Source organism: Pomacea canaliculata, linkage group LG8 (genome assembly GCF_003073045.1).
Source record: "Pomacea canaliculata isolate SZHN2017 linkage group LG8, ASM307304v1, whole genome shotgun sequence".
Lineage (NCBI taxonomy): Eukaryota > Metazoa > Mollusca > Gastropoda > Architaenioglossa > Ampullariidae > Pomacea > Pomacea canaliculata.
The window spans coordinates 17,695,471-17,714,029 of NC_037597.1; the positions used below are offsets into that span (position 1 = coordinate 17,695,471).

Consider the following 18,559-nt stretch of genomic DNA (forward strand, 5'->3'; position numbering starts at 1 on the left):
TGTATAGACTTGTGTTTATCAAGTAACACTATATGTTCCATTCTCTGATAAGAGTATAATTGAGTGACATCTACATATCAGGGAATTTAGTAGAGTACAGTGAAGAAGAAAATGCAGAAACACATTGTTCACACCTAATAAAAATTTTTGTGTGTACTGATCATGTTATTTCTACCATATGTGGAGAACTAAAACACCAATGCTTTTGTTCCATAATATAAATCGGACTGGTCACTAGAAAATTGATAGGCACACGAAACACGTCAACTCCTACAGCACCATACAATTAAGGCTTTAATTCTTCTTTGATTAAACAGATGTTCGACAGGAACAGCCCAAATAATTGTTATTTTCCCCAGGAAGAAATGAAATGGTGATATCAAGATCAAAATTGCATATTTTCATTCTGGTGACAGCAATATTCCAAGAAAATTCAGTTTGCTTTTCTTAGGTCATATGAGCAGAGACATATGTTCGGGGCTGATCATACTCTGCCAGCAAAGCCATGATTGTGACCCATCGCAGTCAGAGGGTTAAACATCCAACCACCATAAACTAAGATTCTTTTCAGAAATATTAAAGTACAAATTTTAAATGCCAATAGACACATTAAAAGACTAAACAAGATTCTCCGTTGCTTGTTTCTTTATTAAGTAAAAATATATCTATGAGCTATCATTTAGTTTTATAAAAGTCTTATAAAGTAACCTGGAGGAATAGGCAAAGGGCATAATATTGTATGTAAAAGTGGCTCCAAAACACATTCAGTGCAATGATAGAATTTTGGACAGCTATAAACATTACACACTTGGCAGGGGTTTCCTGCTTGAAAGACATAAATAGTGGGGAGGTTGGAGAGGTGATTGAGCATGAAAATTATCACATCAACAAGTCAAAATATAACAACAGAGATCTAGTAAGCCTATTATTGCACTAACACAGCAGAAATACAATAACCAAACAGAACAGTAAATTGATGCATGAACATCTGTTTCTAAAAATAGATATATTGACCATCAAGAATATCTAGATGGTGATTTAAATAAGAAAGTATAGTTTATTGTCAGGTTCATTTTGAAAACATCTTTGAGCATAAAATATATGGACTAATTTAATGTGAAAATTATAAACTACCACCAACAAGTGTGATTCCACCAATGTCAAAAGTGACATATCTTGCATATTATCAAAATCTGTACTTGGCTAAGAAAACAAATTTACAATTATCTTCTTGTGATAAAGGAAAGTTGCACCAACAATCATTCTTTATTAATTTACAGCTAATAAAATTTCTTTAACTCTTGTAGAGTCATCTTAAAATACAAAAATAACAAGAGCTGCAACATACAATTAAGGTTCAAATAAAAATGTAAATCACAAATGTCAGGAATCCAGCACACTAAATATTTAACATTTAATTAATTGTTAATTACCAGAATGCTGCTTCTGGTCTGTATTCTTGACATTATAAACTGTATAAGCAATGAAATAATGTAAATTTACACATTTTCACAGCTAGGAACAGTCTGAAGATGGCAGTGTCATTTTGACCTTACTCTAGATCTTGGAAATAAAGAGTTTTCTTTGCCACCAGGAGTTCTCTTTCAATCAGTCCATCAGCCTCATCTGTGGCAAACCACTTCTGGCATGGGAAAAAATATTCTTCATAGACAGGTGTCTTCAACAATCTGCCACTTTTATCAAAGCCACTTTCAAACCACTCATCTTTAAGGGTCTGTTTTCTCTTGTCCTTGCTAATTTCCGCTTTGTCTTTGCTAGACTTGTCATTATACTGCCTGTCATAAGTTTGTTCCCACAGTCTCTTTTGGTGATTGACTTGATCCTTGATTTCTTCCTTGCTCAAGTACTTGCGAACTGTTACCTGAAATTCAAGCATTAATTTAATGAGATGACAATGAGTAACTAGGGATACTAATATAGGAGTTCATTTTCACTAAAATATTTAAAATTTCAGAACTCTTTTAATTCTCTAACCATTTTTGCTCAGCTACTGTCAGTAAAAAAGAAAAAAAATGAGACCATTATGGATTAATGATGTGACACCCCTCTAAAAATAAATCAACAACAATGACATAATTACACACCATCATATGTACTAAAGAGATATGTGATGAGAATTACAAGGCAGACATAACATTCACATCCTTTCAATGCATAACATCCCGCCAGAACATACCACCCCTCCACGTGAATTTCAATTTCAAAATAAAATTAGTCTTTCAAAGTCTCTCTCTGCTGACTTCTGTCATGCCAGCTGGTTAGTTGGTATGGCAGGAAAGTGCTTTCACCTAGAAGTGATTCTGTACCATGAAGGGAGAGGGAAAGGGAAAACCAGAGTACTTGGAGAAAAGCCCTAACGGCCAACCCTGTGAAAAGGTCTCACAAAGAGAAAGATAATCAATTCAGAGACTGCCTGAGATGAGATCTGAACCCAGGGTCTCTCTGTAATGTTGATAAGCGAGGGGTTTAATCACTACACTACCATGCGCCCGTAATTCAATCAAGCTACACTTCTCCCTCCCCTTTTACATCCATTGGAAGGGTTGATGTGCATGGACTGATTGTGCTGGTGAGGACTGCCTAGTGGGAGATTGGGTGCAGCCCTCTCCTCTCTGCAGTCCTCTACATCCCCTTCAGACAACAAAATCTTGTGCATCAATCAGTGCTGACAACCAACCAGCCTTCAGCTGGCATCTAAGCCAGCCTCTACCACAAAGATTTACATGAGAGGAAAATTAAACATTATGCAACATATCCTTGGACTGAAGTAAACCTTAGGCCAAAATGCAGTTTGGAAAGTTTAAAAATATATACCTCCTCGCAAAACCACCCAGCACCAGGTCCTGAGTTATCATGTCCCAGCAAAATACTTTGTATATTTCCCACATTGAATGCTTGCAGCTGAAGACAAAACAAGCACACGATTAAAGGAAAAAGTTGTTTCTTTTCCTAACCTGCAGTGAAAGAAAAGAAATTTTTTTGGTAGCATTACAAAAATTACTACAATAATTGCATCTAAATTTATATTTGTCCATAAAGCTTTTTCTTTTAAGCCATGTTTGAGCCGCACGCACACTTAACAAGTCTGTGGCAGCTTTCACTCAGTTACTGACTGACCTTTGCAATGCAATGATCAGTTAAAGAAGAATTTGAAAGGCAACCAATTCTAACCTTAAACTGTTCCAGTGCTCCTCTCTCAAAGTTGTTGCGAGAATCATCCATAATTAATTTCTTCGTCTTGCCACTGGTCCCCACAAAAATTATGTATACATTTGCATCTGTGCCAGCATAGCGGATATCTCCTGTCTTTACGGTCACATGGTACTGCACAAAGTTTCCTACACAAATGAAAGACATATATGTCGGTCAGATATCAGACTGAAGACAAATTAAACAATGCAAAATAGATTTCCTTTGCTATAAAAGTGGCTGCTATGCTGCTGACAGCATTTTGCACATTTTAAAATTTATATTTAAGCACATGTTAACTTCTGTTTGAAAATACTACATATACAGTGATATACTGTGAAGTTTAAAAAGAAAAGTGAGCAAAACAGAAAATGATCGAATTTGTTCTAATGAAAATTCAGGTAATAACTCAATGACAAAATTCATAAATTGCCTTCATTTATAGACACAGAAATTCAAAGTGTAAAATCAAAGTAAAAATCCTTTAAGAAAGCAAACCCTCTTTTTAAATTTTGACCTTTTTTAAATAACAGATTGTCACCACATTTAAAAATATTCCGTTATTGCTTTAAATCAGCTAATTTCATATGTAAAAAAAAATTATTTAGTGATAGAAAATAATAGCAAAAAAGCAAACAAAAAATGTATACAGCATTGAAGTCTGACAATATTTATATCAGTTCCAAGTACAAAATAAATACATAAAACAAAAAAGGGGAAGGACTAGGCTATAGTTCATCTATGCAAAGGTAAACAAATATACCTTTGTCACTATAGAAAGACAGCCAGAGCACTATCTTACAAAAGCCATGAAAAGTAATGCTCATTGGGTGTGCAGATATACATAGACTCCTAGCAGTGTTACATAGGGCATGCACTCACTCTAAAGTGCACAAGTATCAAAAGATTAAGATCTAATGAGTGATACACCAAAGCAATGGATAGAACAATTAAAATGCAATAATAATGCACCTCATTTAATTAGGGAATGAGAAAGGTGAAGAGTTTTTGTTCACAGTGAAACACTGATCGAACTTTTACCACTTCATCTATTTGCATGCAACAGCTTTATTGACCTTTCCATTTCTAAAGCATGCATCAAACATCAAACACATTGAAAAAAAAACAATCACTCAATCATGCATAGACAGCAATTGTACCAGGTTGGCTTTTTCGTGGATACATTGGCCTTCCTTGATATTTTCAATCCAGGGAAAAAAGTTAGAAAAAATGACACAAATTTATCATTATAAATTTTCAGTGTACAATAACATGTATTTTAAAAATAAGTGCTTCATATCACATAACCTATATAATTCATGATACAAAATAGTTGTCAATCATAAACAAGTTAAAACTGCAAGAAAAACAAGCTGATCATACCAGCACATTTTATGTAAAACTCTTATTTATGACTTATCAAGTCTTTTTATAAATAGCATGGAGAAAGTGAATAAAAATCCTGAAAACACTTATCGGCAATAGTAAAGTTTACATATTGTCACATACCTGCTGTGTATTTTTTTTTATGGTTTTTTTTAAAATTTAGTTAGGAAGTGGATAGAGAGAGAAGTAATTGGAAAGGGGTGGTAAAGACAGCTATCAACAGCCCGAGGGGTGCCGCGCCATAGCCATACAGAGATAGCCGGCTGATCTGTGTTTAATTAAGTTTGGTGTTGATAGGTTGCTTGTTGGAAGAACAATGGAAAGAGTGTGGTAGTGTTTTGGATGTGTGTGTGTGATTGGGGTTTTATTCCTTGACGGGAGTGGGGAGAAGAAAGGTCTCCTTGGTGTTGTGGAGTGGAAGAGGTTTTCTATTTGTAAACAAGTCTTGAACGGACTTGTTGTGTAGTGCTGACTGGACTGTACAAATCCTGACAGATTTGTATCTTTACTTTATGTACCACTGAACCTGTTGAGGTGAGTGTGCATCTTTGTTGATTTTTCGGTGAACGAGTATTTTTGATGATTTTTGGTGAGCCTGTGGTTAATGTTGGAGAATGAGGAGAGTTCTGATGAGAGTGGTATATTTGTGTATATTTTATGAATAGTTTTGAATTTGCATTTGTTTAAAGAATTGTTTTTGTTTTATTTCTCCAGGTTTCTGTGTTTCTGTGTTTGTGTTTTCTCCTCTGTTTCTATTCTTCATATACGCCGGGAATTCTCCAGTGGAACTTTATGTCATGCTTGACTGCTAGAGGATACTTGTGTCAATGTCAAGTGGAAACTGTGTGCTGCCTTCAAGTGTAGATTTTTGTGTTGTTTAAGTTGAGACTTTGGAAGGAACTTATTTTCAGCAGGAACATTAGATGTGTTGTGACCAGGAAAGTGTTCAAGACTGTGGGTTGGGAAATTTGGGTTTGTTTGGTGTTTCTTTTAATTTCAAATTACATTATTTGTAAAATTTTAAATTGTTGTCTGTGTTTTGATTTTATTTTTATTCCTCGTCTGAAAGGTACTGTAGAGTGCAGGTGACACATATCCTACACTTCTTTTTTGGATAACCTGTTTGGTGGAAGCAGCATTTCTTTCCTTTATCCTCAGTAAGTATGGATGAAATGTTTGCTTTTATTATTTTTGCCTATAGTTGAATGAAAAATTCTCACTCCTAATCCTTTGTACATTAAATCTATCAGATCCACTGTATGACTGACTACTTGATGTAGTTCATTAACAGTAAAGGTAGCATGATGATAACCAGTCAGAAGGTGAAGGTAAATATTCATACAGTAAGAATTTAATTTTTTTTTCCACTGGTCAGATAAACTCTTGAAATGTTCATTACATAATGAAAGATGAGCAAAATAAAGGCTGGCAATTCTGGAACATCTTCATCTCTCCTCCCTTTACATATGGGCCTAAAAGTTTTATCATAATTTACATCTCTCACCAGTTTTAACTTCTTTGGGAAGGTGCTTTTTGGCTCGCAGCTCTCGCCAAAGAAGTCCGTCACCAATATCCTTGGCCAGCCAGCCATGGTATATAAAGTACCAAACAGCAGCAGGGTTATGTATGTCTCTCAGTGTTACCTGCAAATCACACATTTCACATATTGTGATGTGTGAGCAGCATATTAAAGACTGACTGAAATACTCTAATGCATGAATTCATGCTAACATGCATGTTTTATGAAATGTAAGTTTATTGTTCATAATAATTTTTTTACAGAAAAGCAACATACCTTTTCAAGAAACCAGCCAGAGGCTAAACCACTGCCATCATGCTCCACTCTGAGAGAAACAAGAAACTACATTGGTTGAAAAGTGATAAACACAAGAAAACGAAAGTTACAAAATATAATGAATATTTCTTTAATCATTCATCATAGCTAATGAAATTGAGGTGTGTGTGAAAGGGAATGTTGTGTGTGTGTTTATGAATATACACATATATGCGTGCACACAAACATGAAATGCATTGCTTGAATTATTCAATCATTAATCACATCAGTACTATAAATTCTTACCTCAAAGATTTTATGTCACCAATGTCATGGGTGCGGATTTTAAATGTGTCAGAACTGTTTCTCTGGAAGTAAGTTCCATGTTTGTGTGAGTTTAAATGATACTTGGAAGATACGCCCTCTGTACCATGAAGTGTGATAAAAACATTGGCATCTGTTCCTGCCAGTCTTTTACTGCCAGTAACAACAGTCACCTCAAACTCTGCAAGCAAACAATGAAATAATGATCAACTATTATAGGACTCTGAATAAACTACACTATATCTTAAAACTTTAGCTTTTACCCAAATAATTACAGTCTAGTTTGTCCCCATGCATGTCCAAATAAAGAGGTAAGCACACTTATTAAACTTTTAAAAAATATTATTTTCTTAATAGGACAATAATTAAAGAAGCCTATAACAGGTCATGTGCAAAAATGTTGGTGCTGTAAAAGAAACATAAAGAAATCAGTATCATACATTTCAAGGACTTCTCATTATCTTTGACAACATTCAAAACAGGCCAAAAGTTATATAATGATGGCATTAAAAAACTGAAAAAGCCAACAATAAATTCACCTCTCACAATTTCTTTTTTCTTTGTGGCCTCCAGATCACGTTTTATTCTAAAGTCTCCATGGTGCATGGAAAGCCAGTTTTTGCACATGAAAAGCCACACATGCTTTGTTAACATGCACTGAATCTCTATGTGGTCTACGTACCATCCATGTCGTTTCTCCAGTCCATCATGCTAATCACAAAATCCAAAGAAAATATAAGAAGATTATGATTATTCATGGCTTTTTAGCTTATTATAGGTGAGGCTTACTTTCCTCTCAATTCCCACATACATAAACACTTAATTTTAACAGAACTTATATGTGAAAATGTCTTTCTTAGAATGGAAGAATAAATGCATGTACATTTTGCATCTTTGGTTACTTCTTTTATTTCCATGAATTTAAAATAAATTCCTAATGAATGAAAATCTGATTCACGGACAAATGATTATTTAAAGCATAAAACAAAGAAATCAAATAAAAAAAAAGGAGAGACATTCACCTCTACTGTAAGATAAAGTAGATTTCCAAGTTTTGGTGACCTTATGAAAAATGTCTCCTTGGAACCCCTGACAAAACAGAACTTGGATGTGCCATTTTTGTGCCAGAGTCTGGTCTTTGGCAGTGCACCTTTGTCTCCTGTTACAGTGATGAACACCTAATATAAGAACAAAATAGATGTTTTGTTGTAAGGGAAAAAAAGCAGTCATAATACAACTTTATTGTTTCATGAGAAAAATTCATGTGCCAGGCATTTACAAGAAAAACACAAAAAATGAACAGTACAGTCTAGAAAATGGATTGATCCAGCTAATTGTTTACTGTACAAAATTTAACACCAACAGCCTCCCCAAAATAGATTGATATTGGTAGACAAGAAACAAGAACAACTTTTCAGCAACGTAAAGTGAGAAGTATATTATCACTGGTTTGTTGATCATGGCAACATAAATATTCAAGAATGTGTCATAGCTGCTGAATATTTCATTTTGTAATGAGGATCTAAATTTCAAAGTGATACTGTAAGATGGAAAATTCTGCTACAACTAATATGTCTGAACTTCAGAAAAAGACTGCTAAAAGCTAAAATAAAATAGTATGGATATATATTTATAAAGTACATGTACCAACATTTGCATCAGTGCTTGCCCCAGGAATGTCTCCAGTCCAGATAGTGACTTTGTAGATAGCATTTAATTCCTGTGGTACATCTTGTTTTTTCTTTTTTATCTTAGGGGGTGGGGCAATGTAAGTTATACGAGGTTTTCTATACTTTGTACCTTGCATGCTTGCAGGCTGCAGAAAGAACAAAATAAGTGTCAAAGAGCGAGGGCACAAGAACCTTCTAACAAAAACAAACAAACAAACAAACAAACAAAAATCATCTTCCCAGCAAGCAGGAGCAGTGGAAAAAAACATAATTACAAGAAAATATGATACCCAGTGAGAGTGATGTCCCCTGGCCAACTGGCTGGAAGGGGAAGAGCTCTGTCGTCTTTTTTGTTTTATCTAACATCCTCCTGGTGTTGGACTTGTGCTTATGTATAATTTTTGATGGGCCTGCCATCGTGTGTGTAGAGTGTAGTGCCTCTTTGCTTTGGTGACTGCAATTCGTCGTAATTCTTTGTCCACCTTCAGCCTTGGCGATCGGCGGCGCGGTTCAGTGAGCTTCTTGTCCGTTGGATCGGTGAACTTTTTGTGTGTGCTGGGGTCATTCGTCGTTCAATAGGACTGATGTCGTCTGTTGGATGTGTTATGTGCAGCTATGTTTGCTATAGAATGCATTTCAGCTTATATGACATGTTTGATCTTTGGCCTGCGGACTGTGCTTGTATTGCGTGTAGACGCTGACCTTTGGCTGGAGGACCGTCATTTAGTTCTGACGTCACTTTATTTTGCGTCATTTTGTCATGTGTCATTTTCTCTCCTTTATGAAAGTGTCCGGGGTGTCTATGTAGAGGAAGCACCTTTGACTTTCCGGTAGCAATGTCCCTTGGGACAGACGGGAGCACTGGTCCTCACATGGCAATCAACTCTCACAGCTGGCTCCAGGTCCTTAACCTAGCCACACCCCGGTAACCGCTTCTGCTGGCGGGCCAAACGCTGTGAGGGGCTGACGTGTTCTTATGCACGTCAATAAAATACTTGGAGAGGAGATGGGCGCCACCAAGTTCGCCAAAGCCCACTGAAAGGACTAATGGTAGCGAAACAGAATAGAAGCAACATGCCGGATCGGTCGAGGCCCGGATCACCAACGACCGCGCACCCCTCTGGTGGTCTCCAGGGAGGGGGCGACAAGTGTGCTACTGGAACCAAGTCTACACCCAAGTCTACAATCAAGCTGCCTACACAAGGAACTACTATCGGAACATGGAATGTTCGCACACTCTTTCAATGCGGCAAAGTGAAAGAACTCACACACGAGTTACAGCGTTACCGCTGGGACATAGTGGGACTTGCGGAAGTCCGATGGACTGGTTTCGGGGAGTCAACTACAGATGAAGGCCACAAGCTCTGGTTCAGCGGAGACGCAATCAAGCATGAACGTGGTGTCGCTTTCATTGTCAGGAAGGAGGTGGCTGGAACTGTCATCAGCTGCACCCCAGTCTCTAGCAGACTTATCTCCATCCGAATCTCTGCTCGACCGCACAACATTACCATTATACAAGTGTACGCCCCAACATCAGAACACGAAGATGAAGAGGTTGAGGAATTCTACGAGGAGCTGGACAACATCATCAAGAAAACTCCGAAGAAAGACATCTTGCTTGTCCTTGGCGACTGGAATGCTACAGTCGGCCCTGACGCTTACCAACAATGGGCAGGAACAGTCGGCAAGTTTGGCCTAGGCAACACCAACGCAAGAGGCCTACGGCTACTAGAATTCGCTCAGAGTCACCGTCTCACCATTGCCAATACCCTCCACCCGCACAAGAAGTCAAGAACTGTAACATGGCATTCGCCGGGAGGTCTGGTCCATAACCAGATTGACTTCATCTTGCTGCCTCAGCGTTTCAAATCAAGCATCAACAAAGCACAAACGAGGTCCTTTCCTGGCGCTGACATAGGCAGCGACCACAACCTCGTCCTCACTAGCCTCAAGTTGAAAGTGAAGTTGAGACGTGACAACAATAAGAGCCCTCGCATCCGATTCAACCTTGAGAAGCTCAAAGATCCGGACACAGAGAGGATCTTCCAGGCCCAGGTGGGGGGCAAATTTGCAGCCCTGGCTACTATAGACTGCGACATAGACGCCCTTGCTGGAAGTATCAAAGAGGTGCTACTCTCTACTGCAGACGAAGTGCTGGGGAAGCAGAGGAAGCGCAAACAACCCTGGGTGACAGACGACATCCTTGATCTTTGCGACGAAAGGAGAGCCTTGAAGAGAGGGAGAGGTCGAGACCCGACGTCAGCAGACAAGTACAGACTTGTCAACCAGCAGATCAGAACAAGGATGAAGGAGGCAAAAGAAGATTGGATCGAAGACCAGTGTTGCAGCGTGGAAATAGGCATGGCTAGCGGAGACAGCAAGAAGGCATATGAAATACTGAAGGCCCTCACCAAGACTCAGCAGCGACCAGCCACAGTCATCGAAGACAGCGCCGGACAGCTCCTTACGGAAAACGCTGCTGTACTAAGTCGTTGGACTGAATATTGCCAAGACTTGTACAACTACAAGATCGAGCCAGACACCAGCATTCTCCAGCATCACCAGACTGGGACAAGAGAGGCTGAAGACCTGCCAGTCCTCACTGATGAGGTGAGAGAAGCTATGCACAGTCTGAAGGGAGGAAAGTCACCTGGTGTGGACAACGTACCTGCTGAGCTGCTGAAGCATGGAGGAGATGCAACAACCAAGGCCTTCACCACACTGTGTCAAAAGATATGGGAAGAAAAGAAATGGCCAAAAGAATGGGCTCAGTCTATCATCATCCCACTCCCTAAGAAAGGGAACCTGCGGCAGTGCCAGAACTACAGAACCATCAGTCTGATAAGTCACCCAAGCAAAGTAATGCTCAGAATCATCCTCAACCGCTTAAAACCTATTGCAGAGGAACTGCTGGCAGAAGAACAGGCTGGCTTCAGGGCTGGAAGAAGCACGGTAGAACAGATCTTTAACTGCCGTGTTATGATAGAAAAACACCTGGAGCATCAACGTCAACTATACCATAACTTCATCGACTTCAAAAAAGCTTTTGATCGTGTCTGGCACGATGGACTCTGGCAGGTCATGAGATCATTCAACATAGAGGAGGGACTGATCCAGATGGTAGCAGCACTCTACAAGAACGCCTCCAGCGCGGTACTACTCAACAACCACCTAGGCGAGTTCTTCGCGATGACGATCGGGGTCCGTCAAGGGTGCCTACTCTCTCCCATCCTTTTTAACATCTTCCTTGAAAAAATCATGCAGGACACCCTCCACAACCACCTTACCTCAATCTCCATTGGTGGCAGACCCCTGTGCAACCTCCGCTTTGCAGATGACATTGACCTCATGGCAGGCAGTAACAACGAACTTCAGGATTTGACGGACAGACTCTCCAGGCGAGCGGGGGCCTATGGCATGGAAATAAGCTCAGAAAAAAGCAAAGTAATGATTATTTCCACCACCGACAGCAGCAGCAACATCGTCATGAACGGCCAGAAACTGGAGGAGGTCAACAGCTTCAAGTATTTGGGTGCCACCCTGACTAGAGATGGTTGCTGTACAGCAGAGATCCGTATCAGGATTGGTATGGCAACATCCGCAATGTCCAGGCTGGATAGGATCTGGCGAAGCAACTCAATCAGCTTCAGTACCAAGCACAGGCTGTACAAGTCCCTCGTAGTGTCAATCCTACTCTACGGCTGCGAGACTTGGACGCTGCTTGCCGCAACGGAGAAGAAACTCCAGGCCTTTGAGAACAAGTGCTTGAGAAAGCTGCTCCGCATCTCGTACCGCGAACACAAGACCAACGCATACGTACGAAGCACCGTAACCTCCCTCGTGGGCCCACATGAGCCCCTTCTGGCAACAGTGAAGCGGCGCAAGCTCGCCTGGTTCGGTCACGTCACCCGCCACAACACCCTGTCCAAGACGATCCTACAAGGAACCCTCGAAGGGAGCCGTCGTCGTGGTCGTCCGAGGAAAAGCTGGGTCACCAACATTAAAGAATGGACCGAACGCGAGATGCCAGACCTGCTCTCATCTGCTCAAGACAGGACCGGGTGGAAAATTCTGTCTGTTGCTGCTGCCGGACGGTCCCCCCTACGCCCGGACCGGGCATGGGACTGACCTGACCTGACCTGATGATACCCAGTAAAAATAATGCTTGAAAATTTGCATTTATTTGTAACTTACTTTCTCTCATTGAGAACAAAGACACAAAGGGCGATGTCTGTATCAGGCAACAAAATGTTGCACATCAATGATTCATATTTCTATTGTACAACTGATAATACAGCAGGATCTGTAGCAGCTCAACAAGGTAGAGCAAAACAGGTAAGTGGAACATGAGGTAAATGGAACTGTGCAAGCAACCATTACATTTAACTTCCGTACCTTTCTCTGTAAGTGGTTCCTCTCATGTTCTTCAAGAGTAGTACAAAGGTAGCAAAAGTTCATAGGCACTGGATAAATAAAAAAATGTTTTCATTAAATATGATAATTATTATTTTTAATTTGGAGGCAACTTAAAAAGGCTTGATTTTACCCAAAACGAAATAAATCAATGACCAGAAAAATACAGTTCATTTTCCATATATTCAGCTGCATTTCTACTGACCAGGGGCGGACTGAAGCTTTAAAGCGGCCCGGGCATTATTTACAGAGTGACCCTTCTCATTAAAATACGGCCTGGGCATTATTTACAGAGCGGCCCTTCTCACTAAAATAGGCCTATAATATTATTCTATAGAATAAAATAGGCCCACCAGCCCACCGGGCATTGCCCAAATGCCCGACTGGCCAGTCCACCACTGCTACTGACAGACATATGATCCTTTGCTATCAACAGCAGCCAACCATCAGCTAGAGGCCTGAAGGTTCCTCCCTTTCTTTTGCAATAAAGTGTTATTGCTCACATTATCTGCATGGGTGTCTGTCTCTCCCCCTACCCGCCACCCACACAAAAAAACTATTTAACTACTTAATATGAGACATTTTTTGCCATCAATTCACAGGAATCATTTCATTTTGATATTATTTCACAATTTTGTAAGAACTTTTATTGTAACTGTAGTGACATTACAATGAATGTTCTTATAAAATTATAAAATAAAATAAAAATATGTTGATCATATAAATTTGTAAACTTTTGAGATTAAAAGAGTTGAAAACCACAGAAAAAAAGGATGCAAAGCATGTTACCAACAGAAGTTGAGATCTCAGATGATGTTTCATCAGATTTGCAATGGAGAAGTAAGTCTGGATCATCCACATTAGCAAACATGACACTAATGTTTCCATGACTGTCTGACCTTCGTGGTTGAATCATATTGTCTGGTCATTAAACATTTCAAAAAAGTTTAAGCAACATATGTACACTTTGGTATAACAAAACAGTTGAATTCTTAAGATAAAATGTATGTAGTATATGTTTGTATTTTTATGCTCACAGCTTAGAAAGGCCTGAGAAACTAAATCACAACTTATCCATGTAAATCTAGGTGGCTATTTAATTAAAAAGTTTTAGTTCACTTGGTTGAATGCAGAAGGACTTTATTGTAGTTTTAAATGTAAAGTGTGCATGATAATCCTCAAAAATACACAAGGCTTGATGTATGACCTAAATATAATATATAGTTCTTTTAACATTTTTAACTTTCCAAATTCAAAGGTTTATGGATGTTAATTTGATATTTTAAATTTAAAGTTTTTAAAAAAAGCTCATCATTCATTTCTGAACCTTTTGACATAGCAATAAAATGCTCTTTTTGCATACTTGATTTTGGTCGGGTTGCTGGATGCCAGTGTCTTATCCCATAATCATCACACGGTTCTTTGTCCCTCAGTGTGTCTGCAAGCTGTAGAAGGTTATCTTTTGTCTGCATACACAGGTCATTAAGCTGGTCACCATACAACTGTGTATCAAATACCCCTGCCCACGTATACCTAAAACAAACACAAAAGAGAATCAAGTGGTCTGTGACATCACAACAAAATTGTGTTTATCTATAATTATTGTGATTATAAATATATTAACCTTGACTGCATTATACAAAACATGTGGTAGATTAAAAACTTATAAAGGTATATATAGATCTGTGGGCGAAGAAATATTTACAAATATAAAACCAAAGCGGAGATGCGTGGTTTTTGTTGTTGTTTTTTTTTTGTTTTTGTTTTTTTTGCAGTTGCGTTGCACGTGCAGGTGGATGATATGGATGTTGATTTGTCTTATGAATTCTGTTTAACATTAACAATTATTGATTAAACGTCCCTAATTATAGCACACAATTAAGCACTTTAGCATAAATGAGAAGTTTTGAGCATTATATGTAAAAGCTTTTTAAAAAAAACTATTCATATGCTATGAAAAAAAATTCGGACGAGTGAATTACCCGTTCATGAATTACCTGACTGGACGTGAATTCGATCGTCTGCTAAAGCCCGATGACGACACATCTTGGTCCCAGATATCATTACTGTTTAACGAAAACATAAAAAAAAACAGTGAAAACTGCTCAGTATAAGATAGGTTAACTTTCCTAAGTTCGATGCCAAGAAGATTCCCGTACACAGAAGTTTTCCACCAATAATCCTACAGAGAAAACGACAGGTATGTTTCACAAGCGATTTAGCAGCAGTTAGTTGTTTACGGTTTGTTTACTTCCGTTTCCCACGGTGAGGAACCTGATAAATTATAGCGCGAAGCAGAGACGCTAGAGTCTCTGGACTAACTGAAATTTGTAAAATTTCTTAGTCCTTCTGATCCGACTGCAGCCGTCTCACCAAGCAAATAAATAGGTATGATGAAGGGACTGAACATATGACTGTCACGGCCTCCTTGCTCTATTATGACTACCTAGCTGCTATCAAGGATCGACGTGCATGTATAGGATATTAGTTCGTGCTACTGTAGTTTATTGTAGATGGGTTTTTTTTTTTTTTGGCGTGACAGAGGGTAATGACCATGTATGTGTATACAAGGTCGTGGTAATGACGAAAACGCTTAGACTGGATACAAATTACTTTCTGTATTATTATTGTTTTAATAGTGCAGAAATCGCTATAACCTGTCATTTGACTTGTTGTGGACAGTTTCTTGGATTGATCAGGATAAATATATAATGAATAATTATCACGTATCTTGATCTTGATAATTCATTTTTCATAGTATTTTCAACATTGCTTATTGTTGCGTCACCACAGAAGCATCCTCACCTTATGGTTAGTTTTGTTTTGTAGTTTTGCATGGCAGTGGAGAAAAGGTGTAATGGTATTTGTGAATGCAAACCTATAATATAGAGTTCACATTTTATAAAGTTCGGTAAGTTGACTAATAGCGCAAATGGTTTATCAAGCCCGCCTGTTTTGTGAGATGAAACTTTTGGATTGAATATGTCCATGAGCAGACATGTTCACCCAAGCTAACTTGATGTTATTCTCAGCTCTTATTATTTGGCTCCTCTTTGTGCTCTCTGTAGTTGATTTTTTTTCTTCATTTAGTATGGTTGCTTATTCTTTTATAATTCATATGCTATTTGTTTTCCTGTCCCTGGGCTTTAAAAATTTTGCATTTATTATTATTATGTGGAGAAAAGCAGTTATCTAAAGCATTCCAACCAAATCACACACAAACACACACATATTAAGACTCCACGCACATGAAAGTCACTTTCACAAAATGTCTTTAATAAATAATCTTGTTCCCCAGATAAAACATGCAAGATGGTACATTTATGTGGATTTTCAAATTCATTTTTACAACTATGTTACCACAAAGAACATGTCAAATGCACATTCCTACAATATATCTTGCAGCTTATTCCCCAAATATGTCAGTACATATGTACAAGTTTGCATTTTTATTTTAAATAGGACCTTTTTTTTTTAAGTATGTTGCAAGAATTTTTTTGAAGACATACATCTGCTTGGCTTATGTCTCAAGTTACCTCTCAGCCTGGCGAGACAAATAATACTGAGAGGTAGACACTTGTTCGCTAGACAATGGTGAGAGGCAGATGCTAGTTAAATGATTTCTAGACAGGCATGGGCAAACAGTATGAAAAATCCTTGGATGTGTTGTTGGACTGAAATATGAAAAAGCTTAATTCCTTCCTTGAACAAAATGAATGAACATAGGCAGACGAGCACCCCATTAAACATGCAAGATGGTATATGAATGTTTCAAACACAACCACTCCCTCTCATACATGCCTTAATGTCCATGCACACACACACTCTTTCTCTCATGTGCACTCAGGTGCTGTGAATTTGGCAAACAAAATCCATGAATAAAATGTAAAGAAACACATCAGAATTGTATCCATTGCACTTGAAAATTTAGTAAACAAAACTTCAGAGCAAATGTCATAGAAAATCCTGTTCTGAACTAAACCTAAATATAGTGTCATAATAAAAGATTGAATACTTAATAACAGTCTTTCATTAAAAATTACTTTTTATAGAATATTTCTTATGACTCATATTGCAAAAATATACTTAAGGTTTTTGGTCAAAACTACAAAGCTGAATGCAACTTTTATACACGCATTTATAAGCACCGAGTCCACCGCAAATAAGTGTAAGAGATAGGGTTGGTTTTTTTTTTAATGCAAACAGTAGCTGTACATTATTTTGGCAGGAAAAAATAAAGCCTCCTATCATGCCTGCAGTGCAGATGATTTGTGAAAAAAATGCAGAAAGCACTCATCCCTGAACTAAAAAACAACAACGTAAAACAATACAGTGAAAAGTGCATTTCCCCACCCTTCTGCTTGTATGATGTCTGGAGGCATTTCCATATTTTGCCCTTGAGGAAAAGGGAAGAAAATCACATGTGATCACAGGTATCATGCAGGCTAAATACTTGCCTTTAAGAAAGCACAACCTCCAAGCCACTTGCATTTCCCAGCCACAAAATATTACACTGTTTTCTACTGAGTCTTAAGTAGTTGTGCTTTGGGAATGAGGGAAAGGGAAGAAATCTAGTATCATTTTTTTTTTAAACGCTCCCTCCCCACACACGTGTACACAGTTTACAAAAGACTTCATTCTTGGAGAAATGAATACCAGATGTATTGTTATCAGTAATATATTATGAATATGAAATCAAACTCTGTTGTGGCAAATAGATACTTAAACAGAGATGAATGAGCTCTCTCTCACACACATGCACACACAAAAAGAATGAAGACCCCAGAAGTTATCATCTGCTTCCAAGGACATCCTTAAGAATAGTACTGGATGTCTGGGGGGGTGGTCGGCTCACTCCACCAACACTGCTACTCTGACTGGCAGATTGTCTGCTCTCTTCAGAAAATGTGAATGGTGTGAACACAGGAAAACTTGATGTAGGGGAGCCAGGTGGGGCCATCAGCAGGTGTGAATTGGGTGACATTGATGTAGATGCATAAGGTCCAACTGATAAAGGCATGGACACATGTCGCGGAGCAGTGAAAGGGTTAAACACTGGCTTGCTGCGAGGGTCACCAAGGTGACGCTGCTGTGCTTCCCGTGCCATCTCCTCTGCTGGCAGGCGAATAGGGGCTGGAGGTGGACTAGATTCTTTTTCCAAGAAGTTGACAAACAACTGTGAAAATGACTGAAAAAGATAAAACATATCCTAATATCATTAAAGTACCAAGAGCATTAAGCATTATTACTCTGATGCCACAGAAGTTACAGGTGTTGAGGGTTTAATAGAACACAAAGATATACTGCTTTCTAAGTTTTCCTTCTACTACTCTCTTTTCATTTTAGTAAGAATGCCAAAATTAAACACTCCAGAAAAAAGAAAAAAAAAGTTCTATGATCTATAGCAATACCATTTTTGAAAAAGGTGCTAAAAACAGATATATGGACATTAGAAAATATATGTAATCTATTTAGAAATATATATATATCTCTCACCTGGCTGAGGCCAGGATCTTTGGCCTTATGTATAGGTGTAGAAGGTGGTGTTGTACTATGTGATCGAGGAGCTCTTTTTAGAAAGCTAGCCACCCAGCCACCTTGACCCTGACTCTCTTCAATCTGGGCAAGAGGATTGACAGTAAAATGCAGAATAATAATCCAGAAGTATGCAGGGAAAAAAATGACTCCTACATAAGGAAAAAAAATGACAATCACAAAAAACACAGATTGTAGAACAACTATGTGACAGAACACCTTAGAAAGATTGATGAAAGAGTGAAAA

General features: G+C 38.5%; 2 protein-coding genes across 9 annotated transcripts in view; both read right to left on the bottom strand.

Moving 5' to 3' along the window:
• Positions 1 to 276: 276 nt before the first annotated feature.
• LOC112570698 (lipoxygenase homology domain-containing protein 1-like) lies at positions 277 to 15,035 on the bottom strand. Of its 2 annotated transcripts, XM_025249269.1 has the most exons (14): positions 14,775 to 15,035; positions 14,141 to 14,310; positions 13,567 to 13,698; positions 12,760 to 12,827; positions 8,346 to 8,510; positions 7,717 to 7,872; positions 7,234 to 7,405; positions 6,677 to 6,875; positions 6,392 to 6,440; positions 6,101 to 6,239; positions 4,371 to 4,403; positions 3,193 to 3,359; positions 2,836 to 2,922; positions 277 to 1,882 (listed from the first exon to the last, which is right to left on the bottom strand). In XM_025249269.1, the coding sequence occupies exons 1-14, from the start codon at positions 14,858 to 14,860 to the stop codon at positions 1,553 to 1,555; spliced, it is 1,953 nt and encodes a 650-aa protein (XP_025105054.1). In that variant the 5' UTR covers positions 14,861 to 15,035; the 3' UTR covers positions 277 to 1,552. The 2 variants fall into 2 exon arrangements, with proteins under 2 accessions (XP_025105054.1, XP_025105055.1); XM_025249270.1 differs by lacking the exon at positions 4,371 to 4,403 and having other exon boundaries at positions 14,775 to 15,034.
• Positions 15,036 to 16,031: 996 nt separating this feature from the next.
• The window catches only part of LOC112570127 (centromere protein F-like), a 47,432-nt gene continuing 44,904 nt past the window's right edge, over positions 16,032 to 18,559 (bottom strand). For all 7 annotated transcript variants that reach the window (XM_025248377.1, XM_025248373.1, XM_025248376.1 and 4 more), the window contains 2 exons: positions 18,274 to 18,396; positions 16,032 to 17,965 (listed from right to left, as the gene is read on the bottom strand). In XM_025248377.1, the coding sequence (XP_025104162.1) occupies positions 17,570 to 17,965; positions 18,274 to 18,396 (519 nt within the window). In that variant the 3' untranslated portion in view covers positions 16,032 to 17,569. The remainder of the gene's footprint in view (positions 17,966 to 18,273; positions 18,397 to 18,559) is intronic.